Below are 24,577 nucleotides of genomic sequence, written 5' to 3' on the forward strand. Positions count from 1 at the left end.
TTTTATTCTACTGAGTATCGATGCCCATTCTCGAGATATACCTATCAAAAGTTGGTCGATGTGGTCACATTGACTGCGGAAAATAAACACTATCGAAAAAGTTTCATAAGTATTTTCAAAATTATGACGTGACTCAAAAGCTTCCAGAAGCTATACGTCATAATATTATGTTTTCATTTATGTTGTTGGTAAAAAAAAAAAACAACAAAAAACCTTAGAATAAAAACAAATAATTTTTTATTCAAAAAAATCTAACATTTTATATCAAATTATATAGATTTGTTTTTATATTACATCGGTAATTATTAATTAAATCGGTACAAACATTGACTCAAAGGTCCGAGAAATATGAAACTAAAATAAGGTCGTAGAATAAATGAGAGGAGGAAAGAAAGTGAAAGAACAATGGTGCGAGGGGACAAAATAAAGTCCATCGCCGAGACTTAACTTCTATGGGTGCCATTATGCGATGGTCAAAGATAATAATATAATGTTTGTCTGATACAGAGAACATTATTAAGTAACGTACACATAGTAACGCTTTGTTTTACGACATGATTTTACAAAATAATAATAATTATAAAGTTATAGGAGTAATATTTAATAATTATAATAATAATGATGACGAAGATAAAAATTATAATAATCATACAGGTGAATTACAACGATGTAGCAGTATAGGAATCACGCTACGCCTTTTCTTTTATCTCCACTCCACCATTCCACTGCATCTGCGAGTGCTTTTTTCCGCGTACGTTGCAGTTGTTAAAATACTGCACAAGCTTTTCGGCAAGAATCGCGTGACCGGCTGCTCGGGCCACGTCTATTGGAGTAGCTCCCAGCAGATCGGCCGGGGGACCGGCTTCGATATGTCCAAGTGCTAAGACAGCTGTGTGTAACGACAGCAAGTAGTCAACCACTTCGGTTTGGTCTGTGAGCGCGGCCTGTACAGAAATAATGAATTGCATAATATAGAGTTCAGTATTTCTCAAAACTATTTTTTTCAGATATTGACCAAAAATTAGACACTTCTTCTACTAGTTGGCCCGTACAAATTTGAAAACACAAGGTTAAACAGTTACAAAAATGTGTAATTTTTTATGAAACTCTTTAGCATATAATTAATAAGAATTAGCTCTTATTTTATCGTAAAAAATCAACATACGAATACAGCAAAATATTTTTAACTTTAAGTTTAATAAAAAGTCAATTTACTCTAATATGAAAGTAACAAAAATTGCTAGTGTACTGATTTTCTCTTAAACTAGGACATAATAATACATGATATTCGTTTGCATTTTATTATCAAAGCACTTTCTGTAAATACCTGATTAAAATTCTTGTTTATCTCCGATTTCATAAGCAAATCTTAGAAAGTTTGAACTATTAAGAAAAATTAAAATAAGCAAGTGTATTGTTTTGAAAATAATATTCAAACTGTTACTAATAAATATTATTAAAAATTCGTTTTGAAGTAAGTGCCTGTCCGTGTTCACGCTGCTAGACGCATGCTACAATGTTATAATTATACGACTTAAAATAGTTAAAATCTTATTTGTATTCTCTACACTTATCAAAGCGTCTATTAGATTAGTATAGGTAATATAACCATTTATAAAGTTATATTTACAACGATTATTACATAGATAATATTTATAATTTACGAAAGAAGAATTATTTTAAATACCTGATTATTGACTAGTAATAATAGTTGTTATAGATAGTAAGAAAATACTAATAAGGATTATTTTAATCTTCGTGTAAATTATACAGCACACAACAAAGTTATAATAATATTTAAAACCAAACTGACTAATATACATGTTATGTACAATAAATACGTAAATATTAATAGTTTACTGTCGATAATACAATACTTACTGCGTGCAGTGGCGTTCTGCCATACATGTCCTTAGCAGAAGATGGGTCGGCTCCAGCGGCTGCATAAGATTTCAATCTCTCCAAATTTCCCTTGGCTGCGGCACTATCAGAATTAACTATATTAATAAAATACAATTGCCTGGCATAATAGTCAAACATCATAAGCAGATATCATTTGAAAGCTATGATGCTTTTAAAATGTTATCTGATCAGATTTATAAAATGCTTGCAAATTTTCATTTGATCAGGATTTTCATTTTAAACAAATGTTTATTTATTTTAGTATTTTAAAATTAGATTGAAAACTGCATAAGAATTAAAAATAAGCTCATACATAACACATATTATTATATAACTGCATATCGATCAACACAAACAACCACTAAAGATTTAATGAATTAATAATGAGCAGATTTAATGGCATAATTCAGTGTCCCATGATGGATCCATTAGATTTTAACGATGCATTAAAACTATTTATATTTTATGGAATTTGGAGTAAATATTTGACAGAAATCGAGGTTATTATTATGCCTTAGACGTGTACTTAAATATTCCTTGACAGCCACTCACTTGCATAGCTGTTGGCCGACGTGCTTAGCGGGTGAGTTGAGATGGGCTCCGCACCTTCGTAATAGTGCCACCACGTCTTTTCGGTCGTTTTCGACGGCGTCAATCAAAGGCGTCCTGTCAAATCTAAGATACAAGTGAAAACAAAAAATATCAGTAAATAAGTATTCAGTTTTATTAGTTTGTAGTAATTGTACTTTAATAATGTCATTAGAACTATATAATTGGTACGGGTGGTTGAAGGCCATTATAGAGAAGTACATAAAGTAGATATTTGTATCGTACACCTAAGCTGTGAGCTCAAAGTTTTCAAATTATAATATGTAGAATTTTCTATTGCAATTTTTTTTTTTTTTTTTGTATTTGAGGACTAAAATTTAATTTACTTACTGGTCTTTGATATGTACACTAGCTCCGTTCAACAGCAGATACCGAACGATGCGAGCGTCGCCTAAGGCGCATGCTAGATGCAAGGCTGTACGGCCGTCAGCATTTTGTGCAGAAAAGTCAGCTCCCTGAAAAAACGTATAATGAAACGTCTTGAAATTAATAAATATCCATACAAGAAGTTACTATATTGTCACGATTTGATGAGTTGATTAAATGGAAAAACACGTTGAGCCATTCTGTGTTATAGTACAGGCGATGGTACGACGGTACGTGTGTAATATCACTGATAAATGAATGAGACCGGATTCCAAGAATACATATAATATAATATAGTATATATGTGTATATTGTATACTTACGAAGCCCTTGAGCTCGTCCAGTTTTTTCAAGTCGGAACGAGCGACGGCGTTTCCCAGCATAGCGGGAAACAGGACGCCCCCGAGTGCTGTCAACTCTTGTGAACCGTTCACGTGTAACAGCGTGCGGGCTACTGCATCTACTAGATCCCATTCATCTGCAGCGCGATTCTTTCGAGGTGGTTTTGGTGGACCACCGCTCATTTCACCCCTCAAGTTCGCACCAAGCATCTACATAATTTGACAATATTATCGCAATGGTAATTATATACTATACTACAGCTGACTAACCCAACTTCGAACAGGGAAAAATAACATACATAAAAAATAGTACTGTACTTAATGTAACTATAGGTTTGAGTATTAATTTTACAAAGATAGGCACCTATCTTAAACAGATTATAAATAGAATTTGTTATACTTTTGAAAATAAATTAAATTACTCTATTTATTAATATCGGTTTCGTTATACGAAGAATAAACGTCTGTGTACACTTACCATTCGCTTGGTGCTAAGATCCCAGTCGTCTTTGGATAATACGTACGAAAGTTTTGCGAGTGCCGCCTCGGGTGTAATGTCGTTGCCCGATATAACACCGACTTGATTCAGAACCTGTTTATATAAGTGAAAAAAATAAACAAAAGCAGTGATCAGTTACAGTTTTCATATTTTCTTTTATAAATATCAGTTAAATTAATCTACTAATTAGTTATTGTTTGTAATGGACGTCTACCATCATAATACTGAAATAAATTAATAATATTTTATACACATACATGCCCCGTTTGGTATACGGCTGTCACTGATCCTTTGAAACATTGACTACAGTTAAATACGATGACGCCTCTATCAGTGGCTGCCTTCAGCTCAGCCATGATATCGGAACGGTTCCCGGGTAAATTTCCAGCCCCATATGTTTGAAGTACCACCCCTCGGATAGGCGGCTGCAGGAACGTCCTGACCTGTATCATTCCACCCCAAAATAGTGTTAGTATATAAATATTAGCATTGTCTAAAGTAGTGTCACCGATCCAGAGACTTCGTACAAGACGTCTGTACGAGACGAAGTTATTAGAATATTAGATTAACATTAATATAATACGATGAATATGCTTTATCGTTATGCAAAAAGTATCTAAGAATCTGAACAAGAACCGAGTAAATCAATTAACTATTATTATTACGTATGTCGTTTATATTGATAATTAATTCTTTTATTTTTACTTTTTGAAAATATACTCGTATATGTCAATGGTCTTTAACAACTTAATCAGATTTACTGTAACATGAATATTTATACAGCACCTGTTGGTTACTTTTTGCATAACAATGGCGATAATTTCTTAATAATATATTTAATATATTTTTTTAATTAAAACTATTGTGTACCGTATCAGCTGTAATGTTGGGGAAAATACGCAGCAAGCTGACATTCTCATCAAGTTGTAGGTGAACTGCGAACTTTTCAATGGACCTCGGTCGGAAAATCTGTCTAAACGACACTGCAGTACCAGTATATAAACGGCGATGATATCACAATTATAACGATGAATCATGAAAAACACCGAGTAAGTATAAAACAGATGGATTAGCAAACATTTGACTGATTTGAGTTATTAATGTTTTAGTATTTCTGAGAGTTCTGACTAATATTCACCATGCATGATTGTTGGTATTGGGGGAAATCAAGAAGGATGTTGATAGTGATTGTGATTTCAATCCCACAGAAAATTTAACATATTATGGGTGCGTAATGGTATATTATTGATCCATTACAAAAAATAAGAATTATAATAATTCGTTCTTGTTGTTTAATTGAGCCACATTGCAAAGAAAATCGTTGAAATAACTTTGTAAATTACGAGTGATGAGAAAACACTTCATGGATTCGTAATAATTTATTGCACACCGTGACTAGATGAATAAGATGGATAAAACACATACAGTTTTGATGTCGGTCCTCTTAGTATTTTTGCTTTAAAAAACAATATATCTAACTTAATAATCTACAAGACTTATAACTGTAAATACTGAATACCACGTCAGTATATGGAACTATGGAAGTCATTAATATTCTAAACATTTCAGATATTATATACATGTACCATTTATGTCGATTCCAATGACGGCCAGTGGTGCCAAATTTGGCGAGTCGAATGCAGCGAAGCTCTCGCAGTCGACTTTGACAGTACGGTTCCCTCGCAATAATTTGTTATGGAAAAGAATCGTCACCTCAGGGATGCAATAGTTACCAGCCATCAGCAAACTGGTAACGAAGTTGTCGCTTCCGTCGCTCCGCAAGTCAAATACTGGCAGCTAAATGGATAGAAAACACCGATCAATGGTCAGAAAACGACATCATAATATTGCAATATATCCCATTCCCATCTATAGGCATGCAAATATCGGTAAAGTATTAATAAAATGTAGTTTTCTAAAGCTAGAATCTGGAATTTTAGAGGGATCCTAAAATCCTAATAAAAAATATATGCTAAGAATCTAGCAATAAAATATTTCATTAAAATAATTGAGAAGAGAGCTAAATTTATGGTTTAGAGTGCAGAATGTGCAAATGTGGTGGTTATGCTGTATACTTAATTGTAATGAATAATGTTTAACAAATTATATCATTAATTTTAAGTTTTTTGAAACGTCTTCATCTAGTGTCTACGTCTATCTAAACCCACGATTTACCCGTGTGATCGAAAATTACAGTACAACAGTAGCAATAACTAATTACAACATGTGCTCAGATTTAAAATAAACATGTGTTGTGTATTTATATTTTATAAATTATCATTCAAGTGTAAATATTTATTATGTAATACCTTATACTTTATTTCTGCGTACCTACGAAGTTTTTAATATTTTTTCTAAACTATAAACATTAATTTTATCTAAAAAACGAATAAGATATTTAAACAACTCCCAAAAATAACAAATTTTGTAAAAATAAATAAATAAAAAATTCTTTATGAATAATTTTTAGGTATAGGGTCACGTGTAACGGGGATGACAAAACTCAATGGTAGGTAAATGAATATAGCTAGGTGACCCTGGGAGAAACGCAGTCATAGATATAGCCATAGACATGTACATATGTGTTCATTGTTCATGACTATAAATAGTATATAAGATAATTGCAATTTATATAATAATAATATAATACCTGTGCACCCGTAATGATTATAGTCTTTCCGAGGTTTTCAAACATGAATGACAGTGCGGATGCAGTGTATGCTAGAGTGTCTGTGCCGTGCAACACGACGAATCCGTCGTACAGTTCGTACGCTTGCTATAAAACATTAAGTACATCGTCAGTATAATACCTTATAATATTATTTTAATTCAATTCGATATAATTTGCATAATTCGAATATGGTGTTGCAGACCTTAAGTTTTAAAAATTACGGCACTAGCTTTATGTGTTTATTACGATTCGAAATGCCTACATGTATCTCAAACAAATTATATATATATTCAGGAATAGTCCTACTTCTAATGAGTATATCTACGCGCATTAACTGTGAAAGAACAATAATAATAATATAAAACTTACAACATTTCATTTATTTCAATGAATATTGAAACTGCTCAACTCTTACATTTTATGCTAAGAAAAATTTCATGAAATTACGTTAAAGTAATTCGTCAATACTCATTGAAGAAAAAAAAATGTCTAAGTAGAGAAAAATCAGATAAATAGTATCTCCAACTGGATCCCAAATGAGTCATTTCTGCTGGATTTTAATGAATCATGGATGTACAGACTTAAAACAGGAGTAGGATGAACGAAAGATAACTTAAATAAATAAAAGCTGCTAGATAATACAGATCTAAGTCTAAGAGACTAAAATTTAGTCTAATATAGACCTTGTTTCTATATGGAAATCGAACAGAAGGGATAATACAACACTGTATCAAACGCTCAGCTTTTCCAAACGTGTGAACTTCACGAATCGTTCAAGAATAAAAACTTGAAGGAATTTTAATAGCAGATTTCTGATCCAAAACAATAAAAACCCACTAATAAAGTCTTATAAAAATACTCAATATCATAATATACTTACATTATATTATACTCGTTTACTACATTTATTATATTTTGATTAAATTATCTATTGTTTATTAAATATAAATGTTTTACAATATGTCTGACACGAATACGATTTAGTTTTGATAATAGTTTACTGTAAAAGACATTGTTAAGCGGGACGTAGAGCATACATTTTCAAAAATTGATTTATAGAACGGCAGTCCTCTTAAACAAAAAACTAATTCTGCCAATACTAGATATGAAGGGAAATAATTATCAAGCTAAAAAAATGTTTTATATTTAATATTATAAGTTAGAAACCAGAGAATGTTGATATCGAAATGCTTTTATAATTATAACTAGGTACGAAGAGTTTCAAACATTATAGTATCATAAAATAAATTATACATGTATTTTCAACTTAATTTTGGTTTAAGCGTGAAAAATATTATATAAATTATAAACGTTAAATTGAACAAAATTTTCGAATTTAATTATTAATCGTGCGCATAATATACTTATTGTAATATATTATGTATATGTAATATAATATAATATAAGAGTTATAATAGTTAGATAAAACCGTTTGCTTGAAAAAGTCAAAATGTATGTTTCGTGTGACGAAAGAACACATGCTATATATTTTTGATTTCTATGAAATGAAATCTTTTGCGCAGGTTGAATAAACGCGTGATCTACTATATCATTATGTATTGAATTTCTGACGGAAAATATGTACTATAAATCACCATATTTTCTCACGATTCACTATTTACACTCAAGTTAAAGACACCAACCCATAAATCGTTAGACCAAGTCATTAAAACTAATAGCTACATATATATAAATATATTATATATCATATTATATGCAATATAAAATACAACGTACCCATATGTCTTCAGCTATGCATCGCCAATCACGCATGCACATGTTGCTTGAGTCTAATAGTTCCGGGTACTGGTACACCGAGTAAACAATCCTTCGGAATCCCTTGACGAGGCTGCAATTGCGTACAAACATGATGTTAATCGATAAATTATTTTATAATTTAACTCAAATGACACTAGGGTCTATAGTGACTAGACTATATTATACCTATGTTATTATAGACTGCTATATCAGTAACGTATGCAGGATTTTAGATTGGATGGTGTTTATGTAAAAAGTTGATTACAAAAGCATCAGTAAAAGACCGGGTGGGGGGGCGGTAGTGAGTGGCACTTAAATATATTAGTATAATATTACCCATAAGAATTGCATTTGATCATAACTCTTCATCGATAACAATATTTTTTTAAATAAACAGTATACTTAAGTTTTTATATAAATAAAAATAATTTTAATTTTATAATACAATAGAAAAACTTAAAATATCTATATATAATAAATTTTTTCCAGTTAATGTATATAATATGTATGTAGACTATACTGTATATAATCATATATATTTGGTATATAATCTAAGGTAACAGCAATGACTTGCATGTATTATTGCCAGTGAGAATTTAAAGAAGCTTAGGTATAAATTAATACTCTCGTTATCTATTTGTTGATATTTAATTTAAAATAATTGTATGTATATAATAACACATACATTTTCTGAAATTTATCTTACGCGGGTGGGGTTAGATTTACAACTCTAAAGCCTACCTCCTACGTGCATCAACAGATATAGGTAGCACCTAACATTTTAAAATACTTTTATAAATATACTTACGGTAAAACTAGTGGGCTGCAGTTCATGGCCGCCCCATACTTATGTTGTGCATACTTTGCGTCATACAACCGGGGGTCTTGGCGCATCTTGTGTTCCATTAGAAAATCGGTGGAGTTTCCATTACTAGGCGTGGGAACCAACACTAAATGAAAATGTATAATATGTGTTCAGACATAGTCGTTATTTTATATTTAATATCAGTATATTGCAGGTTTTTCTTTTTTTTTTTTAAATAGAATCTAAATATTATTTAAAAACGAAAGCTTACGAAATACGCTCAAACTAGGTATTTCATATTATTATATTATACTATGTACATTTGATATTTATTTAGAAAATATATAATGCATAAAGATATAATCTTACAGATAATAAACATAAATAATGTAATATTATTTCATAATATTATTGTAATATTATTCCATGTTACAAACAATCCATAATAATGAGAAACAATAGCTTTATTTTTGTTATAAAATATCTAAAAAAAAAGTGGGTAAATACGATAAGCCATGTTTAAGTATACCTAACTTATTAGTTTTACTACCAGAATAACATTTTTCGAAATTTAAAAATTGTAGTTAGAATTACATGTGCATTAGTGCATTTTCCGAGTCACTACAGTATCATTAATCAAATATTAAATTTCCTTTATTATTACTGGAATATAACAAAGGCCCGTATATCATTTACGCATCGTCTATTTACCTGTGCCAAAATATCATACATCGTTTGCGCATCAGCGGCCGATTATTGTTAGCACATTGTCAGTTTTACCTACACCAATAGCTACCTTACATCATATGCGTATATCAATACTCTAAACAATAGAAGGGTATAAAAAATAATTTTTGGTTGAAAATTCAATGATTTTCATAAATCGTATGTAATAAATGTAGACAAACAATTAAAAATAAATTGGATTAATTAAATTGAATTGTGATTGTAATCATATAAATGTACATATTGAAATGAACATAAGCGTTCATTATAACACATTACAATAAAAGTTACAATCGTACGTCTAGAAAGTGTTTCCGCTTTATTATCCAGTAATCTACTATGTATATCGATAAACATTAAACTTATGTACTAAAAATTCATTGGTGACCCGTACACTTTAATTTTTAATCTTGTTATGTTATAACTATCTGAATAACTACGCAATATGACTAAGGTACATATAGTTTTTAAAACCAAAATATCTGTACAATATTTGAAAATTGAACATTACGGGAGTAAATTTAAAAATGTGCACATTTTAAGATCAAAGTTAGAAAAAAAACTTGCATTTATGAGTAAACACCTTTTTTAGTTCTATTGTTAAAATAATTATAATGGTACGCAAGTTATGTACGACATTTTAAACAACCGATGCCTAAACGATATATAATCCAAAAATAATCCAAAAATCAAATAATGTGCAACTGTCTTACAAAAAAAGATCAAAATTAACAATAATCATGTGCAAACGACAACCGGTGTTGATTGATTTGTTTTGATTCAAATGGTTTTAAAATTATAAAATTGTGTTTCATGCAATTTATGTACCTATATTGTATAAGTAGCAAGTGAATTTGTTTAAAATTTGACATAATTCACGGTATATCGCCTTCTTTAGAGGGAGGGGGCATATATTATAAATACGAATTATTTTCGTAACAATTTTATGGTAAGTAAATATATGCGCAATAAAATTAATAAATAAATATTAATTGTACATAAATATATACAAAATATTGTACAAAGATTTTACTACAATCAGTTAGGGATTATATGAGATATGACGATTACGTTACTTATTAGGAGAGGCCACTTTTTGCTCTTATATATTATATTATTACATACACGGTAGGCACTTGTAATAGCCAATAGGTCGTCGCCCGAAAGCGAAATCTAGAACGATCTTATTACGACTTTGTTGTTGTTACTGCCTTACCGATACAAGTACCTCCATAATATTATTATAATAGGTGTTATATTTATGCTTGTTACAATATTATACTATATCATAATTAAGAAAACGAGAATCACTGTAATTAATTACACAACTTTATTATTGTGAAATGGTTTTAGCGAACCGCGATTATATTTATACGTAAAATATTTTAATGTAATGTTCGGCGTACGACGAGCACGTGTACAAACACGTGTTCGCCGTCGCCATCTCCAAAACCATATCGAAGATCCTGCGTATTTATTAAATTAACAGTTCAAAGTTGTTATAGCCACAAGACGATTAAAAAAATATGATAAATATCATTAAACTACCTAGCTACTTCACAGCGAACAATAATGTGCACGTAATTTCTGCAGCGTTTTATACCTAACAGAAAGTCTGAAATTACGTGATTAATGATCGAACTAAAATCTATGGATATAAGTACCTCGATAGTATAGTATATTTTAAATATTGATTATAGACTGTAAAAAATAATAACTCGCAAAAACGTAATTTTATAATAATTACAATGGAACCGATACAAAATATGTACTACATTATACTATACCTACTGAAACGTGTTTGCTAATAGCTTATTTGTGCTTCTCATATAGGTACTTCAATTTAATTTTAAATCTATATAAACTGTTAGATAACGAATTCACGATCTATGTTAATTGTTCTTCATTTAATAGTAAAAAGCACAGTACCTACTTTTCTAAAAAATGTTTTGTATTGAAAACATTTAAATAAATGATGTCAATAAAAAAAATAAATATTAATCAATAACTACTATATTTGGTTGTTTTTTAATTAATGAAAAATATTTAGATAATTCTAGTTGTTCCCTCCAAAATTGTTTTGTTATCCGAATATCACTGATTTAAAGACAATTCGTATACACGCCGTCAGAAATGTATTGATTTCACTTATTATTTACGTCCAAATGTTCTATTCGTTTTTAACAATTTTTTCAATTTGATAATAAAATATTAAATAATATGTCACATCTCTCGATTATTATCTTTATATAATATATTATACGCTTACTGTTATCATCATTTCGGATCATGCCGATGGTGCCACCCGTGTAGATAACTAAAACTTTGGACTCATTCTGGTCGCCATCCTCGTTGGCGGTCATCGAATCGCATCGTCTGCGAAAGGATTGTGGAGGCGTAGATCCAAGATATGAATGCGACGGGGTCGATGCTAGGTACGATGGCGAAGGTATGACGTATGGACGCTGCTCAGTAACACCGTCAACACCATTGTTTTCGGCGGACTCAGAGATCGTGATTTCTTCCAGGCCTTTCGCAATGTCGCCGTTCACTTGCAATTTTTGTTGCAGATTTTGATCCATTGGAATAAAAATTAAAGAAGCTCACTAAAAAGTAGTAGCAGTAGTAGTGACAGTAGTAGTTGAAGTTGCAGCGTCCGACCACGCGTATCCTCGACACAACACCTATAAACGCGAGATTAATGTCATTAACACCAACACCATAGAATATTTACTCGCGAAATATATATAATTTATTATAATATAACATAGCGTACCAGTGTAATAGCCAATAGGTACCTAAGATGTAAACGAGCTAAACGGGTATTTCATTTAAGACAAAAATATTGGTTATTTTTGTTTTCAGAGTTTTATTATAATATTATAGGTATTAAACGTTGTATAGTTTTGGCGAAAATAAAAAAAAAATCGTATACACACCTATACAAGCGAAAACGAAATAACCAATGTTCGATTAAAATATTTGGTCGTTTATGAGTTACGTTTCTTGTTTTCAAGTTCTAATTCAAGGTAATGTCATAAATTATAAAGGCCATCTATTAATATATCTATGATAAAACTACTGTCGCTGTACCGACGCACATCAGACGTCCAAAATACGTACGAACACACGATAAAATATTATACTAAATGATATAAGTATTTTTTTTATATTTTAATTTAAAAATATTCAAATAAGTCTATTGTGTTTGAAAGATTAGTTTGATATTGGGATCTTTAAAGAGTAAAATCAAAAAATCGCCGCATTTAAACCAATTGGATTTTTGTGTAGACGAAAAAAACGTAAAATGATTATTAAATAAAATATATTGTTCATTTTATCCGTGTTATAAGTAATACTTAATTCAGTCACATGGCATCGAAAAATCACGAGAACAGTGCCACGTAAGCCACCCTTCTGCAAAGTTGACTCTTATACCAGGTGAACATTTTATTATAAAATTTTATTTGAGTGCAAAACAAAACAAAATTATAGAAAAAATAATTATTAATTAACACTCGAACCCATATATTTTTATTTTTATTCGAATTAATTTTAAGTGTCTATTTATAATATCTATTAATTACCTATATTAAATTATATTATATCATACTATATTATACGTAAAATACACAATTATATACACTGTTACACTGATCGCAATAGTAATCAAAATGTTTTATTTGCTTATTTTTATTAATTATTGTAGTCCATATTATAATACGATTGTAGGTAGCGAGGTAGGTATCACCAAGACAATGAGCGAGTAACCGAGACCGATTGACTAAAAAACGAAAAAAATGTTGACGCCACAAAAATTTAATTTCGCTCAGCATAATTTATTAGTAATTTTTACTTATTTTTATAATAGGTAAAAGTGGAACGCGAATACAACTAAGGTGCCAAGTAATTTCGGTAAAAATAGTAAAATAACAAAAATGTTTTACGAAATGTATGGAACGGTATAGGTAGTAAGTATGACGTATTCCGTCATTGCATGCGAAATTGCGAACGCATAATACAAACAAGGTAAGTATAATACTATGGTACCGCTAATGGTAATTATGATAATTATTATAAAATATAATAGACATACCGATAACGTGGATGTGTTTGGATCGAAAAAATAAAACGATTTTACGAGCTCCGTGGACCAGACGCGCGACGATCAAATCTCGTAGAACTGTAAATTGAGATTTAGATCGGTAGCAGAGGTTAACTATAAATATTATGTTAGATCGAGTCGATGACCATAAATATTAATAACCGCTGCTGCTACGCCACCGGAAAGAGCACACGGCTATGATGTACGCGTGCAGTGCGAACACGAACTGCGGCCGCTGACGATTGTTGCCAACGCCGTCGCAGCCCGTTTAAATAAGATAGTTACCGGTTGCGATGTAGCAGGTCGCCGCCCAATGGAGAGCCGCTGCTTTTGTTCTTTGCTGATATCATAATAATAATAATATAATTTTGGTTCCACAGGTAATAATGTATATAGGTATAAATCAATAGCTATAGCCAGTAGACAAACACAACATTTCGCATAATTAACAATGATTATTATTGTTCTCTTTTTATTATTATCTGGTGGTAATCGCTCGGCGAAATGATAACGAAAAACGGCGATCAAATAATTTTATTGAGAATACTCGATTTTTAGCCGAGGTAAATGGGAATGGTAAAAACAGAATATAAAGGTCTTCAGGCACAATTACGCGAAAGAATTGTATTTTTTCCGTAGGTTTATAATATTCGTAAGTTTTTATAATTTTATGATTAATGATGTAATACCAAAATTTTCGAGTGATGAGTTAAACAAAAATAACTGAAAATAGAAATGATTGAAGAAAATATTATGACTAATATTGGTAATAATTTGTAAATTGTTATCTCTATGTATTAATGTATATATTGTATTATAAAATTTATGGAATAAAGTATGGCATTATTGTGATACATAAAATATATTTTTTTATAAACTTTTTGACTTAATTAAACATTTTTTTTCCAGGCACCCCGTGAATTTTTTTATCTTCCAACACTTCTACCTAGATTACTAGTATTTTATGTATAAGTATACATAGAACTATAAAAGTATAGAATTATGGTAATTTCTAAGAAATGACTTCAGCTTGTAACCAAAAATGTTAAGAACATATTATTATATTAACTATTTAGTTTGTCAGTTTGTCAGTAATATATACCTACATTCTACTATTTATTTTTACGAATTAAATAAGACAAATATTAAAAAATAATCTTTTTGAATATTTATCCATGCTTTCTAAAATGTGTAGTATAAACAAATTAATTGTTTTATAAGTAAATTAGAATACAAACAAAAATAAATATAATATTTAAATAGTTATTTAAACAAATTTAATAATCTTATAAACTTCTTAATATCTATTACTTAGTATATTTATTGACTCTGGTATTTTATTTTAAAACGCCTTTAATAAATAAAACTCTGATAAATGTATAGGTAAATAATAAATTTAACTAGGTATTATTAAAACATGCAAGACAATAAAACAATTGTAAATGAAATCGTGTTTTAGAAACAGTAGAAACATATTATATATATATATGTATAAAATTATTATTTTGTTTATCATTGTAATCAATATGGAGTTTAAAAAGCATTTTATTATTATATTAATTCTTTAGTTAAAATCTGTTTTAATCGGCATTAATGACCTCTATATCTTTTGTAATTTTTTTATTTAGTTTGTTGTAATTAAAAAAAAATATGAACAGTAAAGATTAGAAACTTCTTACCATTTAGTATGTATTATATTATTATTTCTATACTAGACTAAATGTTGAAAATATTTAGACTTATATTAAACTATTATTATACCAATTTTTGGAACGTAGGTATTGACTGTTAAGTTTAAATGATATTATAATATAATAATAATTATTAACAAATACACCTTGATATAATATATATATTTTTAAAATACTTTACGTTCATTCTATATGCATTGTATATACGATTTTATTTGGGTTTATTATGTTATAATAAAGTATACAATAATTTGCATGTATTACAGTATTATACAACACATATAATATTAAGTAGTCAACACTTGATAATTTAAACCGAAAATTTTCGAAAATTTTCAAAATCTCAAAAAAAAAAAAAAAAATTCTTACATAAATTGTTATAGTCATACAAGATTTTCTAACACATATCATCATATTAGTTATTATAATACTCGTATGAAATAGAGCATAAATTGTTATATGTATTTTAATAAAACAAATTTCTTATTAACTTTTTGTTTATTACAATAGTTTACTAAATTTTGAGTAATAAAATTCTTTAGTTTTATTTTAAATTACAGTCGTTTGCCTTTTTCCTTACAATGCCAACTTTCATATAAATTTAAATAATTTAATCAATGTCAAGGAAAATGCAATGATACAGATACTTACAATTTTTTCAAACAATTATTATGGGTTTTTATTTGAATTTTTCTAGTTTTTAGTCAAAGTTCTTTGTGTTACGTATTGGTTTGTTAAAATTAATTATTTGGAAAAAAAGTATAACCTAACTACCGAACAATGAACATTTACTATTTTAGTCCAACCCTCCATGTATTTATAAAAGTATATTATTTTTACATTTATTTATAATACATGTAGATTGTAGATACTATTATTTATTTTTTAACCGTCGGCTCATATTGACATTATAATAATATATATTCGCTCAAATTTATTTAAAATTTAAAAATGTCCAATGTTATATTCTTTATTTTAAAAATGTTGGACTTTTTTTTATGCTTTTAGTCATTTTAATAATTTAAAGGCATGAAGTTCTGAATTTATGATAGGTTGAGGTTCAAGTACATACCTATTATATTATATAAATTATCTGAAAATTAAGTTAACCTTATACAATTTTTAAAATGCATAAAAGCATATTAGTAATAATAATCTGATTTATATGAAAAAATTAAGAAATTAAAAAAATTAAATTAGAAACCCATTGACAATGATTGAACAGGAGTCCAAATTGAAACAAGATAGAATATATTCGAAATTTTAAATTAATATTTAGTATCCATACGATATACCTACGTCACTCACTTCTTCACTCTTACATATTATTACATTGAAAGTATGGATGTGTACATTAACAGTTTGGTTTTCTTAGTATGTCGATTTTCGAGAGTTTTCTAAATCTAACTGATTAATTTTAATTCAAATAATTCTTGATAAACTTATAAGCTGTTAAATAAATCTATTATCTACAATGTTAATAAGATACTTAACTATATCTATAATACATAACAATGTTGTTATATGCAGCTTACTTATGTAATATGAGATCATACGTAAATTATAATTATATAATTGTTAATCAAATAATCACAATGATAGTATTTTTTTTATTTTATCAATAACTTATGTTTTGTATTATTTTTGATTTATATAGTACTACGTTAGGATACCTATAGTGTTATAGTAATACTTTAATGTTACCTATAATTACGTATACGTATTATACGTATTTGCTCTTTATTTATATACAAACATTTGTGTATAGACTATGCATATTTGTGTATATTAGTAGGTATTCATTTATTGTAAGTATAGTATATTCATTCGGTATAGTATTATATCTATTACAAGTCCGTGTAACCACTTTATGTAAAATCATCGAATTTTTTTAATTTTCTAGCCGAACTATACTCATATCAGGTAAACATAACGTATTATAAAAAATTTTAAAGTAGCTTTGTTTAAACTTGCTAGTTCTTTATCGAGGAGAAATTTTTGTAGATTTATTTTAATTGTTAATTTCAACCAGTTAAAAAAAAATTAAATATTGAATAATTTTTCGGCAATAATCTAGAAAACACTGATTATGTTAGTAGCATTTACATCAATCTATTTTGAACGCTTATAGTTATATGAAGAGAAATTTAAAGACAATTTGTTACTTCTATACTAGGTTGTATATCTGTGTTAACTAACAGTTATTAATGTCATTATGTATAGGTAGGTACTTATATTATAGCTTTATAAGCAGTATGCGCTAAATTGTTATGTTACTACGTCTACAAATTAAAACTTTGAATGCAATCATTACACATGAGATTAAATTATAATTTTTATTGCACTTATTTATAAACGCAATGAGTTTATTGATATCATAATTGCAAGTGCATTATTAGTACTAATAAAGTTATAAGTAGCTTAAAATAATAAGTTATTAATTAAGAGAATGTGATATCCATATCACCGTATGGTAATATATAGGTACAGATTATAGGACAATGATACAACCTCTGTCAATCTAATGAATAATATAATATTTTATTTTTTAAAAAACAAATTCATAATTATATAATGAAAAATACCGATATACCTATTTTTAAAACCAATTTTGACTATTAAATTTAACATGTTAATAAATAACTAGTTAAGTTGATGATGTTACAATTTTATATTGTAATTAAAATAATAATAATAATGTTAGTAAATAATAATCACTAAATAGTAGATTTTAATAATAACTAATAATAGTTTATAAAAGAACCAATATAAAATATGCCTAACTAAGATACATGCTAATTATAATATTATAACAGTGATCTCAGATAATTAAAGCCTGAATAATTAGTAGATATACATTTGTATGTTATTAGAGTATGACATCAAATTTTATAGGTTCGAGTTCATTTAATCTTTATAGACGTGCCCAAGATTTTATGTCAGGTGCATCATACATTTTGAACCGGCCCTACACAACAATAATCAGCCTCCTTATTTCTCTTATTATGGTTATAAAAATATAGGTTGTATCACTTGTATCTATATCTGTAACCTGATGTGTGGGCCGGATTTATCAGTCAATATAAATCCCATACATTTGTTGACTTCTCGTATTAATAAAATAGCATTATAATTTTTTAATTTGAATAACATTGAATATGTATGTTTTAATTTAATTTTAAATTCAGTATATTTTAAAATTATTCATTCTATGTATAGTTTTCAAGTAAATTTCTACCAGCCCACTAAATCCAAAATTAATATTATATTATATTATATTATATTTGCATCTATGCGCACGCCTATGTTTTAATCATATTATACATTCATCAACATCCATCTTATCAGTCATAAGCCATACAAATATATTATGTTTGGTTAGTTATTTTAGAGTTATAAGGTAATGATCATTATAAAAAAGAAAGAAAATTATATTTCTGAAGAATTTTGTATATTTTTCGTGCAATTAAAATATACTAATAAGTAATAACTGAGCATTTTTACAACTAATCAACAATTTTTTATGAAAAAAAATAACTATGTTAACTTAAACTTAAATTTAACATATTATAGGTACTGTTTATGCCTAATTAGGATTTAAAATTAAAATTAGTTATTGACTAAACTTGAACAACTTTTGTTTATCTATGACTTGGATAGTAGCACGCGATGTCAAGTATAGTCAAAAATCACAATAATTAAATACGAATATTTTTAATCGGAGTTAAACACTTAAAAAACTACTGACGTTATAACTGTAAAAAAAAAAAATATCAATTCTATACGATTATATTATTATTATTATTTATACAAGGTGATTATATTAACAACAAGACACAGTCAGTATCAATGTTTTTAAAAAAAATTATAGGTACCTACATCAAAAAATTAATAAATTTTAATAATAATTTTAAAAAGAGATCATTTACTTAGTAAAATACACTAATAAAATAAAATAAGTAAGTTGTATACTAATACACATTTGAAAAATTAAAAAAGGTTAATGATATAATTGAATCTATTATATCATTAACCTTTTTTTGATCTTTGAGATCTACTAATAGTACACCTATATTCGTATTCATATGCATATAATATATAATATTTAATATTATATGGTCCCAGTGGCGTATACAAAGGGGGACGTGGGGCCGTGGGGGTCAGATCCCCCCATTGGCATTATTTATTATTTTTTGTTTTTGCTTAGAATATTTAGTATGCACTATGAACTATAATATAATATTTTGTTATACTATGGATTATGATCAGTTGAGCTATTAAATTTTAATAATTTTTTCAAAACTGAATACCATTATAATTTTATTTTGGTTTATTTATAGCAAAGTAATGTTTATTTGGTCGAAATGGTCGATGACTTCTATAATTATTATAATGTATAGCTTATCTTATTGTGTTTGATGTGCATTTTGAATCAATTAAAATTATATTTATTGTTTCTTCTTGTTAAATATTTTACTACTTAAGTAAAAAGTTTTGAGATTGAGAGGGTGGAGGATTTTCTAATTTCCCCCTCCTATTCAGCTATGTCGTTTTCTATTTTTGATCCCCCCTTTAAGAAATAATGTCTACGCTACTGTATGGTCCACGGCCCAGTGCCATGCTGCTATGATGTGTTTAATGTTATAATATATAGTATTATATGAAGTCTTCATACTATCTACTAATATATTTATAAATTAGTCCGAACGTATAATAATATGAAATCATTACTCATTAGTAATTTCTATTCAAAAATGTTAACAATTATTATATTGAACAGTTCACGTTATACTATAATCGCAATGTATAGACACGTAAAGATAAATACATACATATATATTATAATATATTATATCATTATATACACATTAAATACATTAATGTTCTATACTTCTATACATTAACGATTACACAATCTTTAACATTATATTATATTTATATTTGAAAGTATTATATAATTCATAAATTAATCAGTTTATGCATGTTTTTATTTGTATACCTATTATTTATCTACTTATAGGCACAATACTTCTACATCCATTTTTTTTTTTTTAGAAACTAAGCGGAGAGGTAATCATAATATAAATATTTTTTTATAGATACGCATAACCTAATCACAACTAATAGGTTTGAAAATTGAATACAAATTTGTATATACGTTTTTCTTGAAAAAAAAAAGTTGATGTAATAAATTCCATGAATATTTTTATGAGAGTTTGAAATTGGATATTTTGTTTTTTGTTGTAAATAAAAAACTATTAATTGTAGACACTTGAAAGTACCAATTGTTACTTAGACTATAATTTTTTATACTCTAAGAAATTCTCAAAGCGTATACATTTTTTTTTAAACAAACAAATAATTTGAGTTACTTATAGGCATTTGTAATTACCTATGTGTTGATAAAAATGTTTAGAATCTGTCAATAAGTTTTATTATTAAATTATAAGATCCCGCAGAAGATTAACTATAATCTATAATAATATAATAATATCTTCGGTAAAAATTAATATTATCTATTGTATTACTTATAGTAAAATCAATTTTTATTATATTAATAAAAATGTATAACACCGATTACCAATTACCAATATAGAATATAGATATAATAAAGATATATTATATAATAATAGTCGATATTATATTTAGGTATATACTTGGTAATGTAGTCTGACAGATATTCTTTGCTCATAATTGTTTTTATATGTAATGATTTGAATTTAATGTAAACAATAAACATGCGTTAAATTACAAATTAGAATTTACAAACTATAACCCAATTCGACGTACTCTAGGCACCAATTGAACAATTTTTTACTTTTTCGTTTTTTTTATTTTTATTGTTGAATTTGTCAACATTTATAAATTTATCTTTTAATAAAATATTTTATGTTATTAAAATAGTTTAAACATAGGCAACTATCATAGTTTATTTAATATTATAAAATTGAGTGTGATTTGCAATTGAGTAATAGACAATTAAAGTAATTTTATTGGTAACATGCATTCACTGTTGTAAAAAAAATTACAAGTTAATATATTTAATCACATACCTAATTAGCATAACCCTGATACCAGAAAAAAATTAACATAATAACAATAGCAATAAAAATAGTAGTTAAGAAAAATAACGGTGCTATTTTCACGAATATGTGATAATGTGATATAGCCATATAGGTAGGTAATACAATTATATTAGTTAGTACCATCCCTATTACCAATATAAAATTAATGTACGAAGAATGAATTGAAGAAGGATTTAAAAAATCAATATTATGATTAACGTTCCGTGTGCAAAATACTCGCAAAAAACAGTAAAATCATTATTATTATATTAAAAATACTCAATAAATTATAATTATAATATAATATTTATGTTTTACACATACGTGATATGTATACATTTTTTTTTAAACCTGGTAAAGACTCTTTTAATAATTATGTAATAAATATAAAATAAATAAAGCAAAAATTTAAATTTAAATTAATTTAAATCAAATACGGTTAAATGCTTTTAATGAATGGCAAATACAAGGGACATAACTACATAAGCCTTGAATGAATGCTGGAATCTGAAGAACTCTTCTCTACACTTATAAGTGCTGAAAAGTATAATCAACTATTAGATTTGAGTATTAAATTTGTGCTATTACCTTCCTTCCGATCGTCAGAAAGCTCTCAAGGTCGTGATTTGAGAATATGATTAAGTACACCAGGTAATAATATATTGATAACGATAAGTAAATTATAAAAATTAATACCTATAGATTAGGTATATTATGTTCATGCACATTACCTTATTTGCAGCTGAATTTAATTTATGTAGTTGTTTTAATAAGGTTGAAAAGCTTTAAACACTCTGATCCAAATAAATACAACACTGATATATTTTCATTAAGAAGAAAAGGGCCAGTTGTCGCTCGCAATATTCGGTGTAGTCGATATGGCTGGTGCGCATATACTGATGAGGGGAAACAACGTGGTCAAACCGGCCAGTTACGGGCGGCTTCATCAAAGACCTCTGCGTTTCCAAAGATTTAGCTTTATCCTTGGTGATAGAGACCCTCTTTAGGCCATTCCTCGTCCCTGACGGCACATGAATAAGTCACACGTTTTGCACCACTACATTGTCACAAACACGTGTGAGTTCAGAGTTTCTACGTGACCTTACAATGTAAACCCTCCCTTTCATTAGAAATGAAAGATATTTATTGAAATTAACGGTTCGTCTATCGCTACGTGCGACAACTTCATCGTTATTTATTTTATTGAATAATTAAGCATAATACAATTATGATATGTGAGCATATCATTACAATTACCTATATTTTATCATTTTAGGACTTTAGATAACTGATAGGTACTTAAAACAACAATGTTTTATGACTGTTATTAAGTATAAATATTATTTTACTAGGGGCTATAATAGAGTGTTAAGTCTCAAATAATTATTACCCGTGATCTGTTTTGAATATAAAATTATTGTATGCATATAATAATTAGTGTTCCAAATTAACAATTATCAACAACAAAATTATAAGTATCTACTGTATTACTATAAATATTATTTTTTATTATAATAATGATAAATCCAAAATAACAAATCTTAGAAAAAACAATTCATCTTGGAACTTTAATTGCTTAGACATAATAATAACCTAACCAAACTGTACGTCTGTACCAATTATCTAACTGAAGCACACTTACTGCGAAAAATATAAATCACAAATAACATTTTTCTATTTTAATTTGATGACATTTAGAATGTTATTCACTATAGTCATTCTTATAGACTATAGTCACATCATTATGTAGGTCTCTATGTAAATTTAATATATATTATACTTTTGTGCATTAACGTAATACACTGTTGTACAAGGCCGTAGCCAGGGAGGTTGGGGTTCAGACTCCCCCCCCCCCCCCCCGAAATTTTAATATTTTTATTATTATATTATTATAATATATTTAATTACATAATATAACATATTTATACTCAAATCCTCTCTCCAAATATTTTGCTGGCTCTAGCCTAACTGTTGTATAATAGTATACCTAATCTACTTGGTGTTACCACTTACCCTCCAATTATTTATTACTTTACTAGTTAAATGACTTGACCGTGAAAAAAAATAAAAAATGACGAAATTAATCAAATACCATAATAAAATACTGGTAGTTCAGTACAATGAAATAAAATGTGTACCCTCCCCATCACTACTAACAAAATGGAAGGCTAGGTTAGTTATATCTGTTTATAAATCAACGTCATGAAAAAATGTTGTAAAAAAGTTCAATAGTTTTATTAGAAACTAGGTAATAATGTAGTACTTAAATAATAACATAAATACCTACCATATAATATATGCCATAAGTTAAATTTATTGTTTTGCATTTTTTTTTCAATGTATATGAATAAGTACATGTAAGTACCTATATTGCAGTATGTATATATTTGGTAATTCGGTAAATTATTATTTAAATATATAATTTGAAATTTTTATATTGGTAGACATTTTTGTTTTTCCTACTCAAAACACGGCGGACGAGCTTTATATTATTTTGTATAAGTTTTAATCGCGGTTCCTAGTATTCCTATAGTTTCTAATCTATACTTAAACTTATAAGTTATAAGTAATAGTGTAATTTTAGCACTATAGCAGTACCTATATAAAACTGTAATTTAAAAAATATAGGTAATAGGTTTAGGTACCTATATAACTCAATAATATTGTCATTTACAAATTATTATTATGATTACTTACAGACTTTCGCAGTTTTGCAGTTTCGCGTACAATTAATTATAAATCTATTAATATTATAACTCTTGGACACTCGAGTTCACTCGTACATAAATAATAAGTCATTTCGGAAAGACCACTGCAGACTACGCCTGGGCGATGGACATCATTAGTGTGTTTGTGCATTGACTTAAATTGTCCAAGCGGCATATAAATTGACATACGCGCACATAAGTAGGTATGTATTTATACTATTAGGTGAATACGATAATATATTATGCATAGTTATTTTTTTTTTATACACAAATTACAAACACGAAAATAATAGAAAATCCAAATAAAATGTTTAACTTGGTTTTGCTGTCG

General features: G+C 27.9%; 1 protein-coding gene across 2 annotated transcripts; it reads right to left on the reverse strand.

Moving 5' to 3' along the window:
• Positions 1-220: 220 nt before the first annotated feature.
• On the reverse strand, positions 221-22,293 carry LOC114129702 (L-asparaginase). Of its 2 annotated transcripts, none has more exons than XM_050205345.1 (14): positions 22,270-22,293; positions 11,947-12,361; positions 8,955-9,096; positions 8,126-8,237; positions 6,368-6,493; positions 5,304-5,514; positions 4,588-4,700; positions 3,975-4,160; positions 3,697-3,810; positions 3,201-3,428; positions 2,842-2,966; positions 2,455-2,577; positions 1,882-1,984; positions 221-944 (listed from the first exon to the last, which is right to left on the reverse strand). In XM_050205345.1, exons 2-14 carry the CDS (start codon positions 12,257-12,259, stop codon positions 690-692), a joined length of 2,151 nt encoding a protein of 716 aa, XP_050061302.1. In that variant the 5' UTR covers positions 12,260-12,361; positions 22,270-22,293; the 3' UTR covers positions 221-689. The 2 variants fall into 2 exon arrangements, with proteins under 2 accessions (XP_050061302.1, XP_027850307.2); XM_027994506.2 differs by lacking the exon at positions 22,270-22,293 and adding an exon at positions 13,774-13,994.
• Positions 22,294-24,577: the final 2,284 nt, after the last annotated feature.

This window comes from Aphis gossypii, chromosome X (assembly GCF_020184175.1).
Source record: "Aphis gossypii isolate Hap1 chromosome X, ASM2018417v2, whole genome shotgun sequence".
Classification (NCBI taxonomy): Eukaryota; Metazoa; Arthropoda; class Insecta; order Hemiptera; family Aphididae; genus Aphis; species Aphis gossypii.